This window comes from Hirundo rustica, chromosome 13 (genome assembly GCF_015227805.2).
Source record: "Hirundo rustica isolate bHirRus1 chromosome 13, bHirRus1.pri.v3, whole genome shotgun sequence".
NCBI classification, from domain to species: Eukaryota; Metazoa; Chordata; class Aves; order Passeriformes; family Hirundinidae; genus Hirundo; species Hirundo rustica.
In genome coordinates, this window is record NC_053462.1 from 17,692,538 (window position 1) to 17,717,142 (window position 24,605).

The 24,605-nt window shown below is 41.3% G+C and overlaps 2 protein-coding genes across 5 annotated transcripts; both read left to right on the top strand.

The window, feature by feature from the left end:
* The first annotated feature begins 456 nt into the window (after positions 1-456).
* On the top strand, positions 457-19,996 carry CLPX (caseinolytic mitochondrial matrix peptidase chaperone subunit X). 4 transcript variants are annotated; one of them, XM_040077437.2, is made up of 14 exons: positions 457-603; positions 4,261-4,421; positions 5,761-5,878; positions 10,251-10,405; positions 11,214-11,373; positions 12,562-12,603; positions 13,076-13,252; positions 14,403-14,567; positions 14,881-14,969; positions 15,500-15,664; positions 16,266-16,565; positions 16,699-16,791; positions 17,029-17,135; positions 18,177-19,996. In XM_040077437.2, the coding sequence occupies exons 1-14, from the start codon at positions 534-536 to the stop codon at positions 18,265-18,267; spliced, it is 1,893 nt and encodes a 630-aa protein (XP_039933371.1). In that variant the 5' UTR covers positions 457-533; the 3' UTR covers positions 18,268-19,996. The 4 variants fall into 4 exon arrangements, with proteins under 4 accessions (XP_039933371.1, XP_058278375.1, XP_058278376.1 ...); XM_058422392.1 differs by having other exon boundaries at positions 475-603; positions 17,029-17,185; XM_058422393.1 differs by lacking the exon at positions 12,562-12,603 and having other exon boundaries at positions 475-603; positions 17,029-17,185.
* Positions 19,997-20,185: 189 nt separating this feature from the next.
* PDCD7 (programmed cell death 7) lies at positions 20,186-24,605 on the top strand. Its single transcript, XM_040077443.1, has 5 exons — positions 20,186-20,884; positions 22,003-22,141; positions 22,470-22,706; positions 23,312-23,399; positions 23,770-24,605. Exons 1-5 carry the CDS (start codon positions 20,201-20,203, stop codon positions 23,885-23,887), a joined length of 1,266 nt encoding a protein of 421 aa, XP_039933377.1. The 5' UTR covers positions 20,186-20,200; the 3' UTR covers positions 23,888-24,605.

Genomic DNA, 24,605 nt, shown 5'->3' on the forward strand with positions numbered 1-24,605 from the left:
TGCTTGAAGGCCCTCCCACAAGTCGCGGCATCATTTTCTATTCGCTCCCGAAATCCCTTCAGTTTGCCTGAAGTTTTTCTGTCCCCATCTCAGATCTTTTCAAGAAAGGCTTTAAAAAAAAAAAAAAAAAAAAAAAAAAAAAATCTGTGATCAAAGGGAAATATTCCTCTCATATCGTATTTGGAAAGAGGAATTAAAGGGCGGAATCACCGGCAATACACACACCTGGACAGCGTGCCCCGGACAGATCGAGTGAGTCCGGGGGCGCTGCCGGTCGCAGACTACATTTCCCCCAATACCGCGCGACCCTCACGCAACCATTCACTGCTGGGACTACACTTCCCACAATGCTCCGCGTGGCGAGTCTGTTCATGAGGGGCGCGGTGTGGCGCGGTGCCCGCTGGGATCTGCAGTCCCTCGGTGACGCGCCGGGCCGTCACGGGGGCGTTACCGGGGGCGGGCGGGGCCGGACTACCGCCAGCGAGGCCTTGTCGGCGGCGGGGGGAGCCGGCCGGGCCCGCGGCCGCTGCACCATGTCCGCCTGCCACAGCTGCGCCGCCGCCGCCCGCCTGTTCGGCTCCACGCTGCCCTCCGCTCGCAGAGGTAACCTCGCTCCGGCCGCCGGCTTTCCCTCGCCGGGCCCGGTGGGGTCGGGCCCTTCGGCCCGCGGCCCTGAGGGGAGCCCTGGCCCCGCCGCTGCCCTTATCGCGCTGTGACAGCGGCGGGACACCGTGGCCTTTCCCCCTTTTTTCCTCCTTTTAACTGTTTGCTGGTGTCACACGCGCGGTGCCAGTGGGGGTAAGGGCAGCGTTACGCGGTGTGAAGTACTGGAGAAATTGCCCTCGCTATGGGGAAATGTAATGCGGGAATAGAGTTTATTTCAACTGAAGTGATGCTTAGCAGCTGTCGGCCAGTGTGTGTTTCTCTGCAGTTCGAGTAAATGTGTTTATTTGGCTTAAAAATGGCTTAATTACCTTAATTAATTAAAAGCCTACCTTTGTGGTAGCCTAAACTTGAGCTATTTCTCATAAAGATGGTCTTAGTTAGCAAAATTAATTATTTCCAACTTGGTAGAAGGACGAGACTGTGCCAGCTACTCACTGGCAGTTGAAGGCTGTATGAGGCTGTTCATTTTTTACATTTTTCCTTTGTTTATCCTTTTTATGGTATTTTTGGGGGTACTGAGAGCAGACAAACCGTGTGCTGCTTTGGGTGAACCGTAGAGCACCCCCAAAGTGTGCTGAAAAAACCACTCTGTTGCCACATTTGCAACAATATTTTCAATTACTCTACCCTCAACAATGGCCTGATGAGTCAGAGATCATTTACTGCCCTTAAGAGGTGAGTTAACTCTTTGTAGGTGACTTTGCATTTATATCTCAAATATCACCTGTGCTGAAAGGTTCGAACCTGCACTTTCAAGTCCAGCTTGTCTGGCCTTGTGCAACCAGTCTGAAACAATCAGCTTTAAAGTGAGCACTGTTGGAAGTTACTTCCGAATTATTTTTTTTAAAAATTGTGGGGTTTTTGGACAGAACTAAGATTCAAAAGGTTTATATGAAAGAGCGAATGAGAATAAAATGCAGATAGAGCAAAACAATTATTTGTCTATCAGCTTTCAATGAAAGCTGTCTAAAAATAAATGTACCTTATTTTTGTGCATCTTTTATATTAAATTGTGTCTTCTGCCAGGCGCTTTGTTTGCTGTTGCTGGTTGGTGCAACCTTGAGAGAGTTCAGAGTGCACAGGTCAATGTAATCAATCGAGTGTTATGTGGGACAGTTATAGTTTGCTACAGTCTCTCTGTTACTTTCCTGAGCAACAGATGCCTGCAAGATCCCCCAGGCTTGGCCCAAAAGTCATTATTAATTTCATCAAGTATCAATTAAAGGTTAATAAGGTGGTAAGGAGCTTCCCATCGTTTCTTAACGCACAAATCCGGGCACCCTGGATCGGTTCCATTGCTGCCAGCAACGTTAGGGACACGTCCTTTGAATTAATGCTCCATTAAAAAAAAAAAAAATATCACCTGAGCCATCGTGCCAGGTGTGTGTGAGCAAATCCTGGCAGCTGTTACCTACTGGAACATTTATCAGAGTCTGGCTAGGTCAGTGGCAGCTGGCAGGCATTGCGCTGGAATGTTGATTTCTCCTGAAAATCTCACCCTGGGCTTATTAGAGCAAGGAAGTAGTGGTGATAACTTTCTTACCGCTTCATTGTGTCATTATACAATGATATTTTGTCAAAAAACCACTGCTCGGACCTCACAATAAGCACGTGAGGCTTTGTATGCTTAGCCACAAGCTGATGTAGCAGTAGTATGATTTTTTTTCCCCCAGGTTTAGTGTTTCACAGCCCAGTACTCAGTGCTGTGTAAGGTTTAATAATTCATTGCATACAGTTCTCAGTGCATTTTCAGTCTCAAAAGAGCGCTCTGAATTAAAATGAGGACTGAAATGTTTGAGCTTTTGTGTTAGTGCTCCAGCCTGTCTCCACAGGCCAAATCTCCCCATGTACAAGGAAAGTTGTGTGACTTCAGGTTTTGTTCAAGGGAGGCGAGGTGGTCTGTGTTTTATGTTAAGGGGTCTTTTCTCAGTTTCTAAAACAAATGTCAGTAAAGGAACCATCTCTGAGGAATGAGCCTCCAAGACAGGGAGCTGCTCAGAACAGCAATTGCATTGTAAACACTTCACCAAGGCTTATTTTTTACTGACAAGTGCACTTGGCACACGGAGTCCTCAGAGTTCTCTGCACATTCAGTTAAAAGACACAACTGCTTCTGAGAGCCAGCCAGTGTTTTCAAGTTTTCTGTGATGTTTTCATCGCTTATCCTGTGTAATCTAAAATGTGTTGCGGTGGCACTCGGCAGAGGGATTTAAAATGGGGAGCTCACTGATTGTTATTCCTCCCTCATGTTTACAGACAGAAGCAATGCTGTTAAGAGATTTTTAAAACATTAATTTTTAGTCACGTTAAAAATAGCAACAAGTCTTCTTCAGGTTCAGGAATCTTAAGCAGCATGTAAGTTAATAAACCAGCTTCAAATCTCATTTGACACTGTCATCTTCGTTGTGACTTTGCAGAGGCCTGTAAGAGATTTCCTGGTAAATTTATGTTCCTCTTCTTTATTTTTCTCCCTTCTTGTTATAGTAACAAGGTGAATTTTCAGAGTATCCTCTTTCAGCTAAGTTCCCAGCTCTTGGTTGCTGTTGTTTCCTCTTTCAGAGCGAATGAGCTGTGCTTCTCTTGCCATTCTTACTTTCTCTTTTTTTGTTTTTTTTTTTTCTTGGAAGAGTTTTGGATTTTCCATAGGATTCTCTCCTTCCTGTAACAATACAACTATGTATTGTCAGCAAGTTTGTAATTTCCGTTGTTGCTGTATAGCTCTGCTGTCAGGAAGGCACAGAGTCCTTATCAAAACCAGAGAGCAAGTGAGAAATTTGCCACTTTAAATGCGAGAGATGAGATACGGATTCCAGGCTGTTGTTGATGTTGAAATCACAAGCGCAACATATGTTGGCTCACGTCATACCCAGCCATGAAATGCAATCCTGCCCGTGTTGCAAGAGAAGGAAAAGGCTGTTTAGTTTCTCAATGAGTTTTTTTTTATCCTGTTGGCAATAAGGTATTTCAGCAAAGTTGAGATTACGCTGAGTTTGCCGGTGCTGCCCTGTCGGTGAGTGCCAAATAGGACACAGCTTCTCAGTTTTCCTCAGCACAATTTTTACTGCCAAGAGGTGCCTCAAATTCCTGGAAACTATTTTTTAGTGGAGTTCCCAAGTAAAAGCCAAATCCAGACGTGCAGTAATTGAGTCTGAAACACCTGAATTTACATGATAAAGAGACTCTTCAAAGGTTTGTCTTGGGGGGTTGAATTATTTCACAATAAAAGCTGTAAGTTGATTGGTTTTGATGTTGATTATCATACTGAGGATCAGTTTCATAACTGGGATGCTCCCTGTTTCATGCCACAACGGGACTCTCAATTGTCTGATGTTAGAGGACCTGGAATTACTTTGAGGGGTTTTTCTTGGAAAACCCAGGCAGATTTCAATGAGATGAACATTAAGGTGGTAAAGATCATGTACTCTGAATGACTGAAATATGGATGTTCAGAGCTGAATTCTGTTGACAAAACATTTAAACTCCATGTAAAGTAAAGTTTTGAGATTTGGTGGCAATGGAATTAAAATGGGAGTATTTTTAGTATTTAACTTTATTTTTCTTCCTTTTTTTTCTTTTTTTAAAAATTTTTTTTAGGTATTACTTGTGGTCGTACACGCATCCCTGTTTTAGGAAAACTTGGGACTTTTGAAACTTGTTCCCTAAAACGAATTCCTCTTAGAAACTTTTCAGAAACACCAGCATATTTTGCTTCGAAGGATGGTGCAAGCAAGGATGGCTCTGGAGATGGAAGCAAGGTAATCTCCACAAACTGGGGGTTCCAATAGTTTATGGAAAATATTTATTGATTTTTTTTTTCCCTTAAAATTAATCTCAAAATTTTGGCCAACTCCTGACATTTCTAATCTTTCAAATTGCTGCAAGAGGTAAATAAGAAAAAAATAAACTGTATTGTGAATTTTTTAGGAGATAAACCTTGTAAACATCCCACAATGCTTTTCCCAGTTTTCCAATCTTTTTGCCCAGTGTACACTTGAAAACTTTATTGGATGTGATAAAGAACAGGTTTCAGGATTTCAGGAAAGAGTAGTAATCAGAGCTATTCTCCCTCAAAAGCCTGGTGCTCCCAAGTAGACTTTTTAAAATACATTTAAATGTTTCTCGGTTTAGAACTAATTTGTCTTAAGTAAAGACAAGTCAGTGAGGACATGAGCTCACCTCTTGTTAGTTGTAGCCTATTTTTATCCCAGTCATTCTCTATAATTATAGTTAATAAACAGCTTCTTCAGATAAATGATTACCTGAGAATAAAACTGCTCTTTAGTCAGCAAATAACATCTTGAGAGCTCACAGGCAATAACTTTGCCTTAGTATGGTGTGTTGTGAACCTGAGGACCTGTCCAAGTGAAACAGGTCTGTTCTGAAGGTGCAATTTAACTCAAAAAAAAAAGATTAAAAAAAACAATAGTGGTTTTTTTTTTTTTTTTCTTGAAAAAGGGTTGTGGGGAGAAATCAGTAGGCAAGACAGGTTTAAAAAATGAAGAACTGCCTTAGAAACGGGAAGAGAGATTTTTGCTGTTTCCTAAAATATTATACCTTGCATTAATCAGAGTATGAAGGCATAGATACAGATACAAGTAAGAAATGCAGTATTTCCAAGCACTTTGAAATGCATGTTTCAGCATAGATTGCTGCACCTACCAAGGAAGTGAGAGGAGCTGTGGCTTCAGAAACCCTTAGAATCCATGCAGCTGAGATAATAATACTCTCTAAATATGATTTGTTTTCTTATCTGGCATTAAAATATTAAAATACACTATTGCAACACTGTTGACACAGCTTGTTATTGTTCTAGTGCCAGTCAAGCAGCTCTGATGCAGGTGTGGGATACCTCTTCCGTGGGCATCCAAGACTGGAAGACTTGGGAAATGCAGATGTATTTGTAAATATAAAATACTTCCAACTTTTTATGTTACATTCTGCTAAGTTTTCAAAGCCTTTAAAACATCCTGACAATGGCTACTTTGTCATTCAGCTGTCGCAAAATTCAAATTATTTGATTCCATAAGCATGCTGCTAAATGCCTACTGTACCAGCTCCATTGTTTGGGGCTAATTGTCTGGAAATCTCTTTTAGAAATCTGTTGGTGAGGGTGGTGGTAAAAAGTCAAGCTCTGGAAGCTCTGGGAAAGGAGGGAACCAACTGCGCTGCCCAAAGTGCGGGGACTTGTGCACACACGTGGAGACCTTTGTGTGTAAGTTTTCCCTAAAACTTCTTTTTTTTTTTAATTGGCACAGATGTGACTTTGTGATTTAACATAGTCCTGATAGCTAAGTGTTAGCCTACCTAATTACATGATGTCAGAAATTTTGTTATGCTTAGTTTGGCCCTGTTGATGTAACCATTTATTGTCTCTGTGGGTACGTTTGTGTAATTCCCATGATGGGTGGGAATGGGGTAGTGGAACTCACGTTGCATCTGTGAATATGCATTCTTAAAATCTTTCATGGCATTTTATACTTAATACCATTTTAACTACAGACACTTTCATATCTCTATAATGTACGTTTATACTTTCTATATGTGCATTTGTAATGTCTCTCCTTTCTTTCCTAAATAATAAAACTTTAATCCTGCATATTCTATAACCAAAGTGCTTATCCAGCAGAGGAATTAGTATCTGACAGATGGCTTACTAGAACAGTCTTCCATGGCAAAGTCAGAGCTATAATACATTTCAAATAGTTGGCTGGAAAGTCCCGCTAGAAAATCCAAAATGCCTGTTCTCCAGCAGCAATTACTACTTTTGTTTTCCTTTTTTCTTCTTTTTTTTTTTTTAATTATAATCCAAATAAATGCCATTTATTCTTTAGGTTCTATCAGACTTGAAGACACTTCATACCTTATTTCAGCACTAATGAGACCAGCTTAGAAAACAAAAACTTTTGTCAGAAGGCAAATACCTATTGTTAGGTGGTGAGGCTCAAGGAGGAAGTCATAATCAGACTTGTGCACTAAGACGCTTAAGACAAGGTCAGCATGAACGTGTTCAGCAGTTGTTACTATAACAGCTGGCAAAAATAATTAGCAGATTATTAGTGCTGTTATTTGCTGCTGCTCGTATAAAAGTGTTTTAAATGATCAAGTGTCACAAATCACAAGACAGTTATATAATAATAGCAGTATATTTCTTGATGTTAGAGTAAGGATCAGCCTTCAGTTGCTTTTTCCCCTGAAAAAATAAGGTTGTTTTTCCAGTTTGTTTGAAACTATAGGCAACAAGGTATTCTGCAAAACCTGGCACTAGTTCATGGAATTAGAAATATGATCCTGTCTGGTGTTCAGTGTGGTCTCTTGCTGGACCAAGGTGTGGTTGGAAACAGTAGAAGGATTTTTAATCTCATTTACTTTCTTATGATTCATGAGCAGACAGAGTTGCTTTGAAACTCTCTCACTTCACTACTGTTTCCCTTGGTACTGCAGTTTGTCTTTTATCTGGAAATATCGTTCAAGCATTGTCCAGAACCATCCCTGGAAAGCAGAGATGTGGTTTAGTGTTTTGTCAGTGTTGCTGGGAACACTTAAGCATGCCTGGAGACTTCCTTGGGAACAGGATTTATTCATACCAACACTGTGGGAGAATGTACCTTGATAGATGCAATCTAAAACTCCCAAGTATTGAACCTAGCTCAAGCTGCAGCATCAGAGTAACATAGGTTCTGTAAACAGCTTGGGACTGGAAACCCACTTTATTCCAAAGTTCCTGTGAGTCCTGGTGAAGTTTTTTCTGGACCTGTATTATTCTGGTTTAAGCTATTAATTTGAGCACACTTCTTCCCAACCACTCTACAAAGCAGCTGGAAAACAGAAGTTCTAATTATCTTAAAGTTTATTTGAAAAAAAGGAAAACTAAGAAAAATCTGTCCCGTTCTGCCCAAAATGAATGGGTTGGAAGTTGTATTAAGCCTACTGTAACTTGATTTTTTTTGGATAAGCTTTTGTTGTTGCTTAGTCAGGAAAGATGATGAATTTGCACAGTTCTGGTGTGAATTGCCAACCTGCAGAGCCTTAAATAAATATCTAAAACCAAAGGAAAACATGCCATTAGCATTTGTTTTAGTCTAAATATTAGATTTTCAGTCATTTTGAGAGAAGTAGGGAAACAATACTGAATAAAAGCCATATTCATTAGAAAATTAATTGCCACTGAGTGGCAGTGAGACAGGCTGCTTTTCCAGCAGAGTTTGTTTTTGATGGAGCTTCACTTTGTATCTGCAAATCTTGCAGAAAGATTTGCTTGGCAATGGTTTTCTAGTAATTAACAATGAAGGGAAAATATGAGGCAAACAAAAAGTCATTTTGCTTTAAACTCCTTTCTCAGCAGTTCCTGTATTGCATTGGGTTGTGGAAGTCTGTAAGGAGAGTTTGTGATCAGTGAAATAAGATTTGATCCTCAGATGTGGAGTGAAATCCAATAGCTGTAAAGCTGATTGACACAAGAAGCCCTTCCTGGATGCTGCTTTTACTGTCTCCACCTGATGCCATCAGGTTACTCCATCCTCCAAAGCAGCACTTCCCTGCTACTGTACATACTCAGAAGCTTCCCTGCTTGCTTTTTCCTGGTTTGGGGTTTTTGGTTTTTTTTTACTTTAAAGCAGTTTGATAGTAGCCCGTTATCTCAGCCCTACAACTCTTTTTGTGTTTAATCCTCTGGTTGTTTCTGTTTCCTCTGTGTTTTGTAAAAACCTGGCATTTCTTTTTGGCAAGGTCAGTTCACACAATTTAGAAATGCCTTTGCTAATGCAGCCTCTGTGGCAGTGTTGTCTGATTTAAAACAGCAATTGACTTGCATTTTGGCACACTAAATATTTGCAGACATCTCTAATGACAGGGAGGTAATTTGACATGGATAGTCTTTGTTGTGTCTTTGTGTGTTTAGTAAAAGAACATATAAAAATATGCCAGTATTTGGGATTAGCAAAGCTGCCTGCCACTCAATTGTGTACTCATTTTTCTTTTAGTGAAGTTTTAAAGATGCCCCATAGTACTCTTACAGCCCACTCCTTATTTTTGGGGTTTTTTTTAAATCATTCATATGGATCTATAAAGGGAACAACCATTCTCATGGCTAGTCTATCCTAAATAAGCCTTGTATAAAGAAGGAGAACAGCCTCATAGCACTGTAGTCATCCTAAATATCAGAGGTGTTTCGAGTGAGCCCTGGGAGAAAGGTTGGGTTGCTTTTTTCCCCTGCAGTATTGTTGCCAAATAAGAGTTACATAAGAGGAATGGGTTTGTGCAAGTGGATTTCCATCACACTCCCATGTGGCAGATAACAGTCATTTGGAAGGTCGCCAGGAGAACTTTCAGGCTGTTACGCAGAATTTCTTTGAAGTAAAGTTAATAAAGCTGTGTTGGTCACAATATTAGTTGCTATGTTCTTAAAGTAATCTGTTGGTCTGGCTTATCCAGGTATAAGGTGGGATTAATGGTAAGAAAAGCCTGAGCCACTCCTCTTTTGCTGATGCCAGTCCTATGGGAGACAACAAGTTATAAATAAGCAGCTTGTTTATTGCTAGAGGGTGCTGCTACAGTCAGCTGGTGCTACAGTGTTCAAGCCATTTGCTGAAAACTTTTCATGATTTCAGAAGTTCTGACATTGAAGTTTTCGTGGGGTTATTTTTGTACATTTTAATTAAATACATTTACTAGTATATTTCCTTTAAATCTATCCTATTGCTTGTTATTTGCATTTAGTAGCATAGTAATATGGCTAGAAAGGATCTATTCTGAATTACTTTTATTAATTTTCTCTACTGTCTGTTTTTATTATTTCAACTTTGCTTTGCCAAAGGGAAAGAAAAGCAATGCAGGTTTTCATTTTCAGGCTTATGAAACCAACCTTTGCAGAATTCTTGAGACATAGTTCACAAAGTCAGCGGTAGGAGGGTTTAGCTTTTGGAATTTGAAAGAAATTTGTTCTGATCTTGACAGTAACAATAAATAAGCAGAAGCTCTTGCAAAACATCAAAGTCCTGATGGTCTGTTGCATACCACAGCTGCCTCTTGTTGGGATGAGCCCTTTGGGTGACCCCCCTGTGCTCGGTGTCCTGGGCTAGGGTGGCTCAGGTCTGACCCAGTGTTCCAAAGCCAGTGGGATGCAGAGAGCAGGAGCTGCCAGAGCCCTCCTGGAATGCTGTCTTTGATATTCTAGACTGCTTCCCTGCTCTTTAGTCTGTGCCTAACCACAACATTTTATTTTGCTGTCAGTTTGAGAGTTAGGAACATTTCCTGCATAGCTAAAGTCTTCTCGTTAATTTTGTCTCTCTCAGAAGTGCAGAGTGTCCTCTCCTGAGTGTTGTGCTACTGGATAAGTATCAAAAAGAGTTTTGTGTTTAATCCATTGTCTGCTTGCTGCCCAGTATTCTGATTTTTTGGGGGCAAATAGTGTTCCCTCTGTGTCAAATTTCATAGGCCAATAGCAGCATTTGAATGTTCTAAGGTGAGCGAGGCAGAAGTGTTGTGTAAACACAGAGTGGCTGTGCTGTCTTACAAATGCTTGTCTTGTCTGATGAACTTGGACAGAAGCAATTCCTCTTACTGGCTTATTTGATTTTTTTCTGCAGCTTCCACCCGTTTTGTGAAGTGTGAAAAGTGTCACCACTTTTTTGTTGTCCTGTCAGAGGCAGACACAAAAAAGAGCATCATTAAAGAGCCCGAGTCAGCAGCAGAAGCTGTGAAATTGGCATTCCAGCAGAAGCCACCACCTCCACCGAAAAAGGTATGCTCTTAATTCCCCCCAGAGTCCCCTCTGTTGTAGCATGGAGAAATGCTTCCCTTAATCTGCATCAGGTGTGTGATGGGCTGCTGGGACAAAGCAACAAACAATAAAGATGATTAGCTCAAGATTAAACCTTTGTGAGCTGTGTGACCCAGCAGAACACTGACAAAGGGAACAAGTAGATCCAATAAAGGTATTGGAGCTTGTTTTCCTCTTTGTCTTGTGACTTCATTTTCTCCTGTGACCTTGAGGCTGACCTCAGCCCTCACCAACCATAGTAACTTTTCTTTCTCACTATGGCCTTGCATTCTGTATCCTTATTTTAGCAGCTTCTTTCTGTAGCTGCAGAGCCTTCTATTTGGTGTGGGTTTGGGTGAGAGCTGTAGCTGATTAACTTGTGGCCATGGTCCTCCTGAAGTCATTTGGTTTCCCTCTGGAGATGAGTGAGGAAGCCTTTCATGTTTCTCAGTTCCTGGTGGACTGTCATGGTTTCTGAACCTGCACACAGCTCCCCTTTTAAGGAAATAAGTGCTCTTAAAATTTCTGTTCCTCTTAAAAATTTGGGTGAAAATGGCAATGGGCTTACATATCAGTAGGGCAGAACTGACAGACACAATATGAGTGCGTAAGCACCGTGGTTTTTAAGTAACCTTGTCAACAGGAATATGTTTTGTCTTTTAGATGTTAGTTTCTATTTCTCAGGTCTGTAACTATTCAGACCAAAGTCCATCTTTGGCACAGTATACTATTTTTCCTTTTCTGCTGCAGTATGATTTAGAAATGTTACTAAGATTAAGCTCTTTTTCAGATTTACAACTACCTCGACAAATACGTTGTTGGTCAGTGTTTTGCAAAGAAGGTGCTTTCAGTTGCTGTGTATAATCATTACAAGAGAATCTACAATAATATCCCATCTAACCTGAGACAGCAAGCAGAAGTTGAGAAACAGACTTCTTTAACACCAAGAGGTTTGTATGATATTTGGTATTTTTCTGTTCAAATAAATTACCATTTTAGGGCCCTAACTTAAGAAATCTAAGAAGGGTTTTACCCTGACAGTAAATGTTCTATAATTGAAATGACCTATAAAAATTTCTACTAAATAACAATTTTCACTATGAACTTCTGTGATTTATTTAAATGGTAATCAGAAAGTTTATGCTGCTTACCATACTAAAGCTTAGCCCTTTTTACTGATACATATTGTGGGGTATTCTCCTTTAACTTTCTAAAGTGAGTCTCCTAATCTTTCTAATCTCATTTACTACTTAACGGTCAATCTGCTGCTTAATCTGCAAGCAACAATGCAGATCAGGAAGGTGATATTTTGCATAGGTGTTGGAAATTGATGAGTATTTGGATTTCTAACTTCCCTTGCTCCTGCTGGCAGCATCTGCTGGTCACCACAGCATTGTTCCATATCTAGCAGGTGTAGATGGAGTTACTCCTGGCAGTACTTTTGCTGCTGAGTAAGTGTGTAGCTATGTTGATCTAATTTATTTTTAGAAGTAGGATTAAGTTACCATCTCAGACTCAAAGTGTACCTTGGGTGTTGGCTTTTTTTATTTTTAATTAAAGGTTTTTTGTTCTGTCTTGCAAAAGTTACCACAGAAATCTTCTTTGTTTTTTGAATTAACATAAAGAAGTCTTTTAAATGAGGAGGGAATATTAGTAGCACTGTTTTGGTAAGGGTAAGAAAGCAGTTGTGTACCTGGCACCAGAAAGTTCCTGACCTTCCACAGGGAGATACCATGGTCCATACCCAGAGAGACTGACAGTGAAAGTTTATGTATTTCAGAGTTCTGTCTTATAACAAAGTCTTACATTGTAAAGCTCAGGGAGAGTTCAAGGAAGCCTCTTCAAAAATTGTTATTGCATTTTTTTCCCTTTCTATAATTGGTTTTAAAGTGAAAATATAATTAGAGGTAGTAGGTTGTTGTTGTTTTTAGAAGTAGATAGCTTGCTGGCATTTTAAAAACATGCAATTTGGGGTTGGGGTTAATTTTGACAGCAATAAAAAATAGCTCGTGTGGGAATTTCGTGTTAGAAATACATTCAGACAGTGATGAGATGTATTCAGAAGAGGGCAAGAGGTGGAGAATTTATAAGCTTTTATAAACTTACTTTTTTATGACTGTTTTCATCCTCTCTCTTAGAATTAGAAATCAGAAGACGGGAGGATGAGTACAGATTTACAAGTAAGTGAACCCTCTCCTCATGTCCTCCTCTGCAATACCTACTTTTGTGACACGGATAACAGTCTTTAGTGACTGCTAGTTTGAAATGTTGGGTGAAGTCCAGTGCTTGTACTTCTTTTGTCGTGGTAATCAAAAGCTTGGGTTTATTTCTTCTCGTATGTTAAAAAAAAAAATTACAGTTAAAACGAGTCAATTTGTAAGGACTGAAAAATCATCTTGCTTTTTAATGTAGAGGGATACTTTTAGGCAATCCACCGTGCCACTAGAAATTCTTTTCCTATATGCCTCAGCAAAAGTATGATTGGAACTCCTGTTTGTGAAATAATTGTGCTGTATTTCTGTTGCTTTCCTCTCTGTAAACTTCAGTATGGAGAGAATTCTAGGTTTGCAGAAGAACCAAGCAGTTATTGTGTGTTTAAGGCAGTGACAGACCTTGTTGGTGCTCAAACAGTGCTGTTGTTGTTCTCTTCAGAACTCCTGCAGATTGCTGGAATCAGTCCACACGGGAATGCTTTGGGAGCATCAATGCAGCAACAAATGAACCAGCAGATACCTCAGGAAAAACGGGGAGGAGAAGTACTAGATTCACCCAATGATGACATTAAACTTGAAAAAAGTAATATTTTGCTGCTTGGACCAACGGGATCAGGTATACAGCTGCATGTTTTTATAGGTGTCCTATTTTTCATAGGATTTGTTGTTAATGAGTGATTTTCTTCTGTGATTATCCAGATTTGGTTTATTAAAAAAACTAAACTGTGAATTTCAAATTGGCATTCCAGTGCTTTCATGCCACGTTAACATGCTGAGCTAGTGGCCTTAAAAAGGAATGAGATGTAGTTGTGTGGTTTTCTTTTTTTCTTTTTTTTAATGCCTATATTTACTGACTGAATAAAAGATGCCACCTTGACTAAGCTGAAATAAAATGCATTTATAGTTTCTCTGCTTTAGCTGGCAAGCTGAGATGCTGCAGTTAGTGCTGTTTCACCTCTGGGACAGATTAGTTGCAGGGGGTTGGAAAGAGATTATTTTGTACGTTCATAAGACTTGGGAGTGTTTGTGCTGAAGTGATGGCATTTTGCAGACTTCTTGGGAAAACATTCACTGAACAATATTTTAATTCTGTTTCTTCCCAACTTCAAAGCAGGAGCAATTGGACTTTGCACTGCACCCTGCATGTCTGCAAAGGACTACTGATTTATTTAATCTTTAAACTCTGCAAGTACATGTATTATGGTTTTTATATTGTGTGACATTTTGTGATACTGTATGCATTTCAAGCTGCCTTAAATGTGTATTAATAAACTAAAACCAGAAATACAGCCTGCCAGTGTAAAAAACGCTGCTTACAAAAGCTATCTCCCTTGGAAAATATTCTTATATTAAGATGTTGGTATGATTCAGAATATCTGATAAGAGTGATGATGATCCTGTGGTAAATCCTTGAAGGGTTTGGGTTGGAGGGTACCTTAAAGCTTCCCTTGTTCCACCCCCACCATGGGCAGGAGCACATTCCACTATCCAAGGTTTCTCCAAGCCCTGTGCAGCCTGGCCTTGGAATCTTCCAGGGATAGGGCAGCCACAGCTTCTTTGGGCACCCTGTGCCAGGGCCTCAGCACCCTCACAGAAAAGGATTTCTTCCCAATATCTCATCTAAACCCACCCTCTTTCAACTTAAAGCCATTCCCCCATGTCCTGTCCCTACACACCCTTGTTAAAAGTCCCTGTCTAAGTACTTGGATTTGTGTGCTCTGTGAGAAATGTGTGGCAGTTCTAACATGCAGCTTTTATTTTACCAGGTAAAACTTTGCTGGCTCAGACTCTGGCTAAATGCCTAGATGTCCCTTTTGCTATCTGTGATTGTACCACCTTGACTCAAGCTGGCTATGTTGGGGAAGACATCGAATCTGTCATCGCAAAACTCCTGCAAGATGCCAACTACAACGTAGAAAAAGCACAGCAAGGTAAACTCTTCATGCGTGTTTGAGAGATTGGTTATTTTGTTGAAGTGCTCTAAGTTTTTGAGACCACCAGTATTCCTGAAATTTGTGTTCCTGCTGCATGTACCCAGAGTTTAAGTCAGATAAAATAAACCTGAAAAGAGCTCAATGTGTATCTTGTAGTTTTGTTTTCGTCCATAATTGGACAAAATTACACATGTTTTTGCAGTGGGGAAGTAGAACAGACTGCTACTCTCTCAAATCTTATTATTCTCTATAAATTCGTGCTTCTCTTTAAAAGTAGGGTTTTCTTTAAACCTATTTTGTGTAACTGCAGGAATTGTTTTTCTGGATGAAGTAGATAAGATTGGCAGTGTTCCTGGTATCCATCAGTTACGGGACGTTGGGGGAGAAGGTGTTCAACAGGTAAATACTTCCATGGAGTGATTTCACTTCCTGAGTGAACAGGACATAGGATCCTGTCATGTCAAACAGCATGGGAATGTATGGAGTCATAGTTCTTCAGTTCCTTAATTATTCACCTTCAAAAGATACATCTTTCCTCTTGACTTCATTAAAAAACATAATCTCAAAAGCAGTTTGAGGCATCCTCATGGAAAAATTTTCCTTCAGAAATGTCTTTGCAGCATTCAGACAGCCATTTCATAATGTAGGCAAGGACAGGTGACATTTCCCGTTTAAACAAAACTCTAAAGGCAGCTAATCATTATATACATAAGGTGCATGGGAACCACATTAAAGGAATGTTTTTGTCCTTGAGGGAAATTGTCTTATAGGGAAAACTGACTTTTTTGGACACTTACTGTTACTATAAAGGCATAAAGGTGAAAAAAATACAAGTATATTTGTGAAAGTGAACATAATCATGGTGTGCCCTTTTACATGATGCTGCACAATGGAAATTTTTTGTTGCTTATTTCTTTTTTCCTTCTTAGGGTTTGTTAAAGTTACTTGAAGGCACAATAGTAAACGTTCCAGAAAAGAATTCTCGTAAACTACGTGGAGAAACGGTGCAGGTTGACACAACAAACATCCTGTTTGTAGCTTCTGGTGCTTTTAATGGTCTTGACAGAATTATCAGCAGGAGGAAAAATGAAAAAGTGAGTGCATCAGGCTGTATCTGGGCTGAAAAATCATCATCTTGATTTACAAGTCTTGCTGTATTTGTAAACACAGTAAATTTCTTTATTACAGCAAATGGTGCTAAAAGCCATCATCATCTTAAAATACCTGGTCTTGCAGTTTGCTGTTTTGTAGATTAGTGTCTGGGGACAGGGTTCTGGCTGTAGTATTCTGACAAAATGTGCTCCCTGTCTCTTAGCACTAAAGGAGTGACCGAAATTCAAGTTACTGTTCATGTAATTCATGTAGCTTCCCATGTAAGCAAACTTGCCTGCATTAGCTTCACTTACAAAGTGTCACTGGTACTTGTGTAATAACCTGAATGTGTTGATGACCTTCTTTAAGAAAAAAAATGCTCTTGTACTGATGTATTAATCCTTCACTGAGGAAATTTATTTATAAGAAAATGATTGTATGCAAGGGGTCTAATTTTACTTTAAGTAGTTTCTTGAGCTTGAATTAGTATGTAATGACATAATCAGACACTGCAGATTTTTTAATACTCACAGAAAGTGATTTATTTACATCAAGAAAATGCAGTTATTACAGTTCCCTAAGCAGAACGTGTTTGTTTCGCAGTACCTAGGATTTGGGACACCGTCTAACATGGGCAAAGGCAGAAGGGCTGCAGCAGCAGCTGATCTTGCCAATATCAGCGGAGAGTCTGACCCACAGGAAGATATCGAGGAGAAGGATCGCTTGCTGCGCCACGTGGAAGCCAGGGATCTCATCGAGTTTGGCATGATTCCCGAATTTGTGGGACGTTTGCCTGTTGTGGTTCCTCTGCACAGCCTGGATGAGAAAACCCTCGTACGGATTCTTACGGAGCCACGGAATGCTGTGGTTCCTCAGTACCAGGCACTGTTCAGCATGGATAAGGTTTGAGTTTTGATTTGATGACTCTTTGGTGTTCGTGTTTATAAATGCGGTGCTGTTTTCAGTAATGCTTGTATTCGACGTGCCGAGTTATAAATGAAGTCGTTAACTCAACTTTCCATTTTTCTCTGGGCAGTGTGAGTTAAATGTAACTGAAGATGCACTGAAGGCTATAGCCAGACTGGCCCTGGACAGAAAAACTGGTGCCAGAGGTCTCCGATCTATAATGGTGAGTAAATTAAGTCCTATAAACACTAAATGAAGCTTCCTGGATTTGTGTGTATGAACCTAATTGTGACCATTTCCAGTGAACACCACACTTAGTTCTGCCCTTTACATGGATACAATAAGTCTTTCTAATGCTGTGAATATTCAGAGTTCTTCCAAGAAGACTCTCTAGCTCTGAAAATCACTTTTTATGTAGAAGAGGGCATACAGAAATATTTTTCCCTCTATTTTCTTGTAGGAAAAGCTGCTGCTGGAGCCCATGTTTGAAGTGCCCAATTCTGACATCGTATGCGTGGAAGTTGACAAAGATGTTGTAGAAGGCAAAAAAGAGCCAGGATACATTAGGTAAAACCGTAACAGAAGTAGCAGAACAGACCAGTAATACAACTAGACAGGTATTCTGATGGAATAAACACAAATCCATGCACGCAACCTGAAAAATATTCAATGTTCTGTATATTGTACACAGCTGAATTAGTGCCTGTTCCGTCCTAGATACTTTGGATTTGTATTGCTTTAGTTTTTAAACAGAATTTTTAAAATAAACATATGTGAAGTTACTTTTGTGTGTGTATACCTGTAGAAATGAAAGTAAATTTTAACAGTAAAAATTTGAAATTCAGTTGTGACTGTACTGAAATCTCTGAAATGAAACTGTTTCTTTATTCCTACTTTTTACCACTGGTACAAGCTCCAGGCTGCAACAGTTTTTTACGTTACTCTTTCAACAGTGGAGAGCCACAAAGGCACATCTGTTGATTTGCTGAATTCTCATTAAAATAATCAGTTTAATGTTGTAAAGAGTATGGTAATGATGTGGAGTGTTGAAAACACTGGACAAATCTGCGTTAAAAAAAAATCCAACAATTTCACTGAATGAAGGATGGAATTGCGAGAGAATGGGTCAGGTTAAAACTGGTTTAAAAATTAGTTCCCAAATTTCAGACCTGAAATTTGGGAACTTTTGTCTTGGTTTCTGTCACTTACAATGTTGTTTGAGTGGCATTCTCCACTCAGGTACATTTACTCATTTCAGCACCTTGTCTGTGCTGAAGCTTGGCTCAGCCTTGTGTTATTGGAGGGAGTGAAAAGTTACTACACTGATGGTTGCTTGAAGTGTTTTTTTTTTATAGCACCAGAATTACTAAATTTATTGATTAAATCAAACAACTGACTGAAAATCAGAAGGCTAATTGAATTCAGTTAATAAACCTGTGTGCTGGTGGCACACTGCAAATGTGCACAGCAGCACTTCCAGATCAGAAGGTCAGAACTTTGTCACGGGGCACTGTGCATGTGATGTGTTTGTCAGAAGCCATGGAAAAAGTGTCTCTTGTTTTTATCCCCTCTATGCCTGAGGTATCTGACCATCCCTTTCAATCCTAGGGCTCCCACCAAGGATTCATCAGAAGAGGAGTATGACTCTGGAGTGGAGGAGGAAGGCTGGCCTCGACAGGCAGATGCTGCAAACCATTAAACACTGTCAGAACTCTCACCTGCAAAAAGCTCACTCGGTTCTTTCCTTCCGATTGCCTCTGACTCCAGCCTGATCCTAAAGGCGCCGGATCTGTCTCGGATGCGCTGCGGGACGAAGAATTTCATTAGCTAAATCAGATCGTGTATTTCATTGCAGCATCACATTGATTTGATGGACAGAGTGTGGACTGGCATAATGTTCAAATATGAATTGTATATTACACTTGTTCTATTAAAATGTATAGCAAATGCAGCAGCACCTGCGCTGCCCTTGCCAGAAACCAAACCAGCAGCGCGGGTGCTGCCAGTACTTAGATTTAACAATAATGTTACTCTACAAACGGGAAATTAAAATTAACAATTAGTAGGGGGTGAGTAAACTATCTTAGCTCCTGGTACGGCTCACAGGGGGTTTTGTTCAGGTCAGTGTTAGAGTCCTGCTGGTGTGTGAAGCCCAGCGGGCGCTGGAGTGATTTGTTACATTGGTGGGGGAGGGAGCCCTTTTGGAAAAACTGGGACACTCTTTGTGACACCGCTGGGAGATTCTGCTAAAATGTGACACTGGTTTGTTACAGTAATTTGAATTTCTAATAATACCCTTCACGTCTCCATTGCGAGCTTTAGACACTTCGGATACTGTAAAGTCAGTCATTTGCTGGTTTTCCAGAGGGGTAAAGAAGATTCCTAGGAAGCAGTAAAACCATCTAAATTTGGATGAGAAGTCACCATAAAATTTTAAATATTAATGTTCTAATATAGTACATTTTGTTAAACATATTGGAACTATCATGCATCAATTTTTTGGTGCCAGGTATTTGCCCAAACTATCTTATAATGTTAAGAGATGAAAGAAGTAAATGTATAATATTTTTGCTGTAATCAGTAGTGATTGTTCACATGACAGTGCTTTTTAAGTTATATTCTCAAATGCTAGTATTGCATCTTGTGGGTTTGTCTTTGATTTTTAGTCTCACAGCAAGCAATCCTCCCTCTTCTGTTCTCCACCAAAATTAATCCAATCCTTTAGAAAAGTCTTTGTAAAAACACTAAAGGACCTGTATGTTTTTGATTTGTTTCAGGAATTAAAATTGTTGCTTACAATTTGTTCTGTCCTTCGGTGAAAATGTGGACTTGAGTTTCCCTAAAACTTTAATTCACACCATTTAAATAAAGCTTTCTTCCTTCTTTTCAGTCTAGTAGATGTTTTAGAACCGGAAAGGATATAAAAAACCTATTGACCCTATATTTGTCATTAATTTTTGTCATGTAAATTTTATGTAATACTTGTGTTCTTCCCTAGCAGCAGTGTGACATGCAGTTTGTAGCCAAGTGCAACAGATACCTCCCGTGGGATTTCAGATTTTTTTCAGGTTAAATGACCCACTAATGGTTCAGAAAAAGCTGTGTTTGGAGTTGAGGATATTTCTAGAAACTTGGTCCCCTCAAAATGAGAATCTGTGGTGAACTATCTGTAACTGCATCCTCACTTTCCTTTTTGTAGAGTGAAAAAATAAAACAGCTTTTAATTCTGAATCCTTTAATTCAAACCCTTTTTTAAACAGATAGAAAAACCCACCACATTTTAGGTGAAACTGTTCAACAACTTAGTTTTGAAAGTTGTTTGGAATTCTGTAACCAAGAACTGTTTTTAAGGAAACAAAAATGCCGTGTAACTACAGTTTGTACTTCACCTCTGGCGTTTGAATAAAAGCGAATATTCAAGCAGCGAAGCGTTGTCATCCCTGACGCCATCCCCACATATTTTAAGTTTTAGGAGAAGTTTTTGAGATACAATTTTTCAAGCGGAGAGGCGGGCGGGGCGGGTCCTCCCGGCCGCTAGGCGGCGCTGTGGCGCTGTGCTGAGGCGGGATCATGGAGGCGCGCTGAGGGCTGTGGCAGGACCATGGAGGCGCGCTGAGGGCTGTGGCGGGATCATGGCGCAGCCGCCGCCGTTCCCCGCCCGCCTCCCGCCGCCCTTCCGCGCCTTCCCGCCGCCCTTCCCCGGCCCCGCCGTCCGCCCAGCGCCCTTCCCGGTGGGGCCGGTGGCGCCCCCGCCTTTCTTCTTGCCGCCGCCTGCGGGTGAAGGGGGACCGCGCTTCCCGCCGGGCGTCCCCTACTTAGCGGCGGCCCCGCCGCGGGCAGCGGCCGAGGAGGAGGCGGTGCAGCGGCAGCAGGATGAGCTGTGGCTGTCGCAGTTCCTGGGCCGCCGCCGCTCCGCTGCCCCGCCGCCACCGCCGCCCACCGCCGCCTGCCCCAGCAGCGCCCGGGCCTTGGCGGTGGCGGCGCTGGGGCGGGTGGCCCGGGTGACAGCGCTCTGCCGGGCCCTGCGGCGCAGCGAGGACGAGGGCGACCAGCCGGGCTGGGACCGGGCGCGGGAGGAGGCGGAGGCGGTGCTGCAGGAGCTGCGGGAGGTCGTGCGGCCCCTGCGAGAGCCCGGGTACGGCGAGGCGCTGCGCAGGAAGGCCGAGAGGGCGAGGAAGAGGAGGCTGCGCCTGCAGCGGAGGAAGCATGAAGCCAGGGCGGCCAAGGAGGAGGAGGCGGCCCGGGCCGCCGAGCGGGAGGCCAAGATCGACCAGTGGCGGGCTAAGTGCATCCAGGAGGTGGAGGAAAAGAACCGGGTATGGTCCCGGGGGCCTGGTCCTGCCTCTCTCCGGGGCTCCAGAACAGCGCGGTGAAGCAGGGTTACCTGCCGGTAACGGGATCACGGCGGGTTGTGCCTCCCCCACACCTGGCTTCGACGCCCGTGCTTCAGTGGGTGTCACTGAGGTGCTGCATGACTTCAGCATACTGAGAGACGTGCTGTTTCCGAGGCCTGCAGCCCTGCCTCTTGCTTAGAAGTCTTGGTAGACATCTCGGGTTTCCCATCCTCATATTCTATGCCTTGACATGAAATTGGGGTTTAAGTTATTTCTGAATTCCAGGAGGTTTTCGTCTCTGGTCCCAAGTGTCAGGCTGTCCACGCAGCTCACAGCTGCCCTGTAGTGGTCAGTGCTGTTTCAGTATCCATCAGCCTTGCCTCCTACTTTCATCCTTCTAAAGCTTGTGGTTTACAAGCTTTTTGATCTCGAGGGGTGGTAAAACATCTCCAAAGCCAAAATACCACCTCAAATTAGACTTGTTGGGAAGGGCTGTAGGAATCTTTCTGTTGATTTTTGGCTGAAGAGCTCCCTTCCTGCTGGTCTGCTGCTGGGATGGTCCAGGCAGCTGCTGAGGAAGGGTTTGTGGTCAGACTCTAGCAGGTAATGGTTTTTAATTGCAGAACTGTGGAATTGGGATGGTTTCTGTTTATTGTAAAGTATTTTCCCTAAATTTCTGTGGTCAGAGGCTCTCAGGCTTTCATAATTCATAAGTCATCTAGGAAGCGTTCAAAAATGTGTGGATGTGGCGCTTGAGGACGTGGTTTAGTGGTAAACTTGGTGGTGATGCTGGGTTGACAGATGGACTTAATGATCTTTTCCAACCTTGACAATTCCATGATTCTGTGGTTTGGCCCAGATTTACGAGTCCTACAGCATTCTTTCTTTGTTTTCTGAAGTCTGTGGTGTTTTAGCCTTTTTTTTTTTTTTTTTTTTTTTTTCATAAAAAGGCACGGCTGGATGGTTGGCTTGACTTGTTGCTGTGACTGTGAAGTCGCTTTGCTCTCCATTGGTTTGCTAATCTCTGAAAATACCATTTGATTCTTGTCTTTGAGGGATATTTCACGCATCTCATCTGGTTTTTTTCCTTCCTTTCATAGGAACGAGAGCTGAAGGCTGCTGCTGACAGTGTCCTGTCTGAAGTCCGGAAGAAGCAAGCAGATACAAAGAGGATGATGGACATCCTGCGTGGGTTGGAAAAGCTTCGGAAACTGAGGAAAGAAGCTGCTGCCAGGAAAGGTTCGTTAGAAGATTGATCCAAAGTTTTTAAAATTGCCCGCACAGGAAATAAGATGAGGGTGCCCTGTGCTGACTTGCTAGGTGCAGCTTCAAAAAGCTGTGTCTTCATTGTGATCTTCATTACAAGAATGGGTACAAAATGCTGAATTCAGTGGCTGTGTTCCTATGTTTCCAAGCTCTTTGTTGAAAGATTATTCCAGTAAGAATTCCATCTGTTAGCAAGGTTAAGCTCATGTTCCTCTTGAGATTTTGCCAACTCTGCTCTCAGGTCTGGTATCAAACCCCCTTCTGAATCTGAAAACTTAAAATCACTTCTCTTTCTCTTCAGGTGTTTGTCCACCGCCTTCAGCAGATGAAGCATTTGAAAATCAGGTGGAAAGTCTCAAAACATTGCTCAAAACTCGCACAGAACTGTATGAAGCTGAGGAAAGAGCATTAAGGGTTATGCTGGAGGGAGAACAGGAGGAGGAAAGGAAGAGGGAATTGGAAAAGAAACAGAAGAAGGAAAGGGAAAAACTACTACAGCAGAAACTGGAAATGGATTCCAAGCTGTTTGGGGATCCAGGTAAATTCTGCCTCCTGTTCTTAATAATGCTTTTCCACATCACATCCCCATCTCACAGACACCGGATTTGAAATACGAAATACAGGCACAGATCTAGCTGAGAAAGGATTCATCCACTGGAGTAATTTATGGTCTGAGAATGGGGGATAAACATAGGGCTGTTAACACCTGTGGTGTAAGAGGAGCTGTTGAGCTCTTCCACACGAACTGCACATCTCAAATTGGTTTCATCATGTTTTGCAAGACAAAGTTGTAGATTAAACTGAAGTGAGAATAAACAGAATAGATTGAAGACTTCCAGAACCCAGTAGATGCTTTAGTGTGGTGCTTTGGTGAGTGTAACTCAGATAATCTGTAAAGAATCAGTGTCCATATGTTCCCCTTTTTTCTATGGTGGAGTCAGGAAGTTTTTCTAGTCTTGGCTTTCCTCTGACAGCTGTGGTATGGACCAGGGGATGTGTAACATGTAAACATTATCTAGGGACCTGATGTCAGATTACAGATGGGCAGTAGCAAATGATTTTGCAAATTTGGGGCTTCTGAGACTCACTAGAATGGAAGGTTTTTCTGGATTATTAAGTGTTTCTGTGTCTGTGTTTTCACAGCTGAATTCCCACTCGCCCATCTACTGCAGCCTTTTAGAGACTACTACTTACAAGCTGAACATTCTGTAGCGGCTCTAATCCAGATCAGGTAAAACCAAAGAAAATATTTTATCATCAGAGATGGCAAACACTGCTTTTTGCAGTTGTAAATTCAGTGCCCCTTCTGGTTTGTCGGCTTCCAAATATGGTTATGCAGTGGGTTGTTCTGTTTTTTTCAGGTTTCTTGCTTGAGTCATATCCAACAGATGCCCGTGTGAGGCAGAGTGCACTTCCTTGCATAACCATTCAATTTAACACCAGAACATTGAATTTTCATATTTGTGTTTTGAAAAACAAGTTTAAGAGTACAAGTATTGTGGGTTTTGTATCGATCAGTAACTTCTGTGTGGGTATATAATAAATCTTACCACCAAATTAATCCCGGCTCTCTTCTCATAACAACACTTTCTCTGTTAAAGGCATGAATGGGATCAGTACTTGGTGCCAGCTGACCACCCTGAAGGAAGCTGCATCCCTCCAGGATGGGTTCTCCCAGGTCTCCCCACCAATGACACTTGGGCCACTGCTGTCAGATAATTTAGTAATAAATGATTTCAGCATTGGAGGATTGCTTCATTATAATCACGTGTAAATATGAGAGGGTCCAAAGAGGAAGTCTCGTCCTCTCTTTCAGCAGCCAGGTACTGGAATGTCTTTACTGGAATGTCTTTAAAAAAAGTTTAAGAATTGTTTTTTGCTGATTGACTGTGCAGGGAGATCGCTGAGCAAGCCCAGAGCTGCCAGGCCTCTTGTGGTGTGGAATTACAATCCAGCTGCGAGTTCTTGTTAAATCTCAGTCTTAATAAAGGAACATTGCTGATGGTGGTATTTGTGCCAGTATTAACACACTATTTTTAGTGGCTTTTATCTTTATAAAGAATGATGCAAACTTCAGAAATAAAGGAATTAAAAATAAAAAAAAAAAAAAAAAGAAGAGATCATTAGTAAACATGTTTTTCTTCTTAAATGAAGCATGTCAAGCATCACTGTCAAAACAGTTCCTGTATTTTTGGGTGTAGAGACAAACCTATTACAAGTTTAAACGAATTCTGAAGTACAAACAAGACAGGGTTTTTCAAGGCTGATTAAAGCAGCTGTTGACGTTTTACTTTTGTGGACTAAAACTGATACCAAAACATGGAAAAAAATTCCCAGTTGTGGTGAAATAGGTCAGACAACCATGTGAATAAATACAAATTTGATGAATAAGCCTGCTGGAAAAAAACGTAATAAAATCTAAAGTCTAACCTACTGT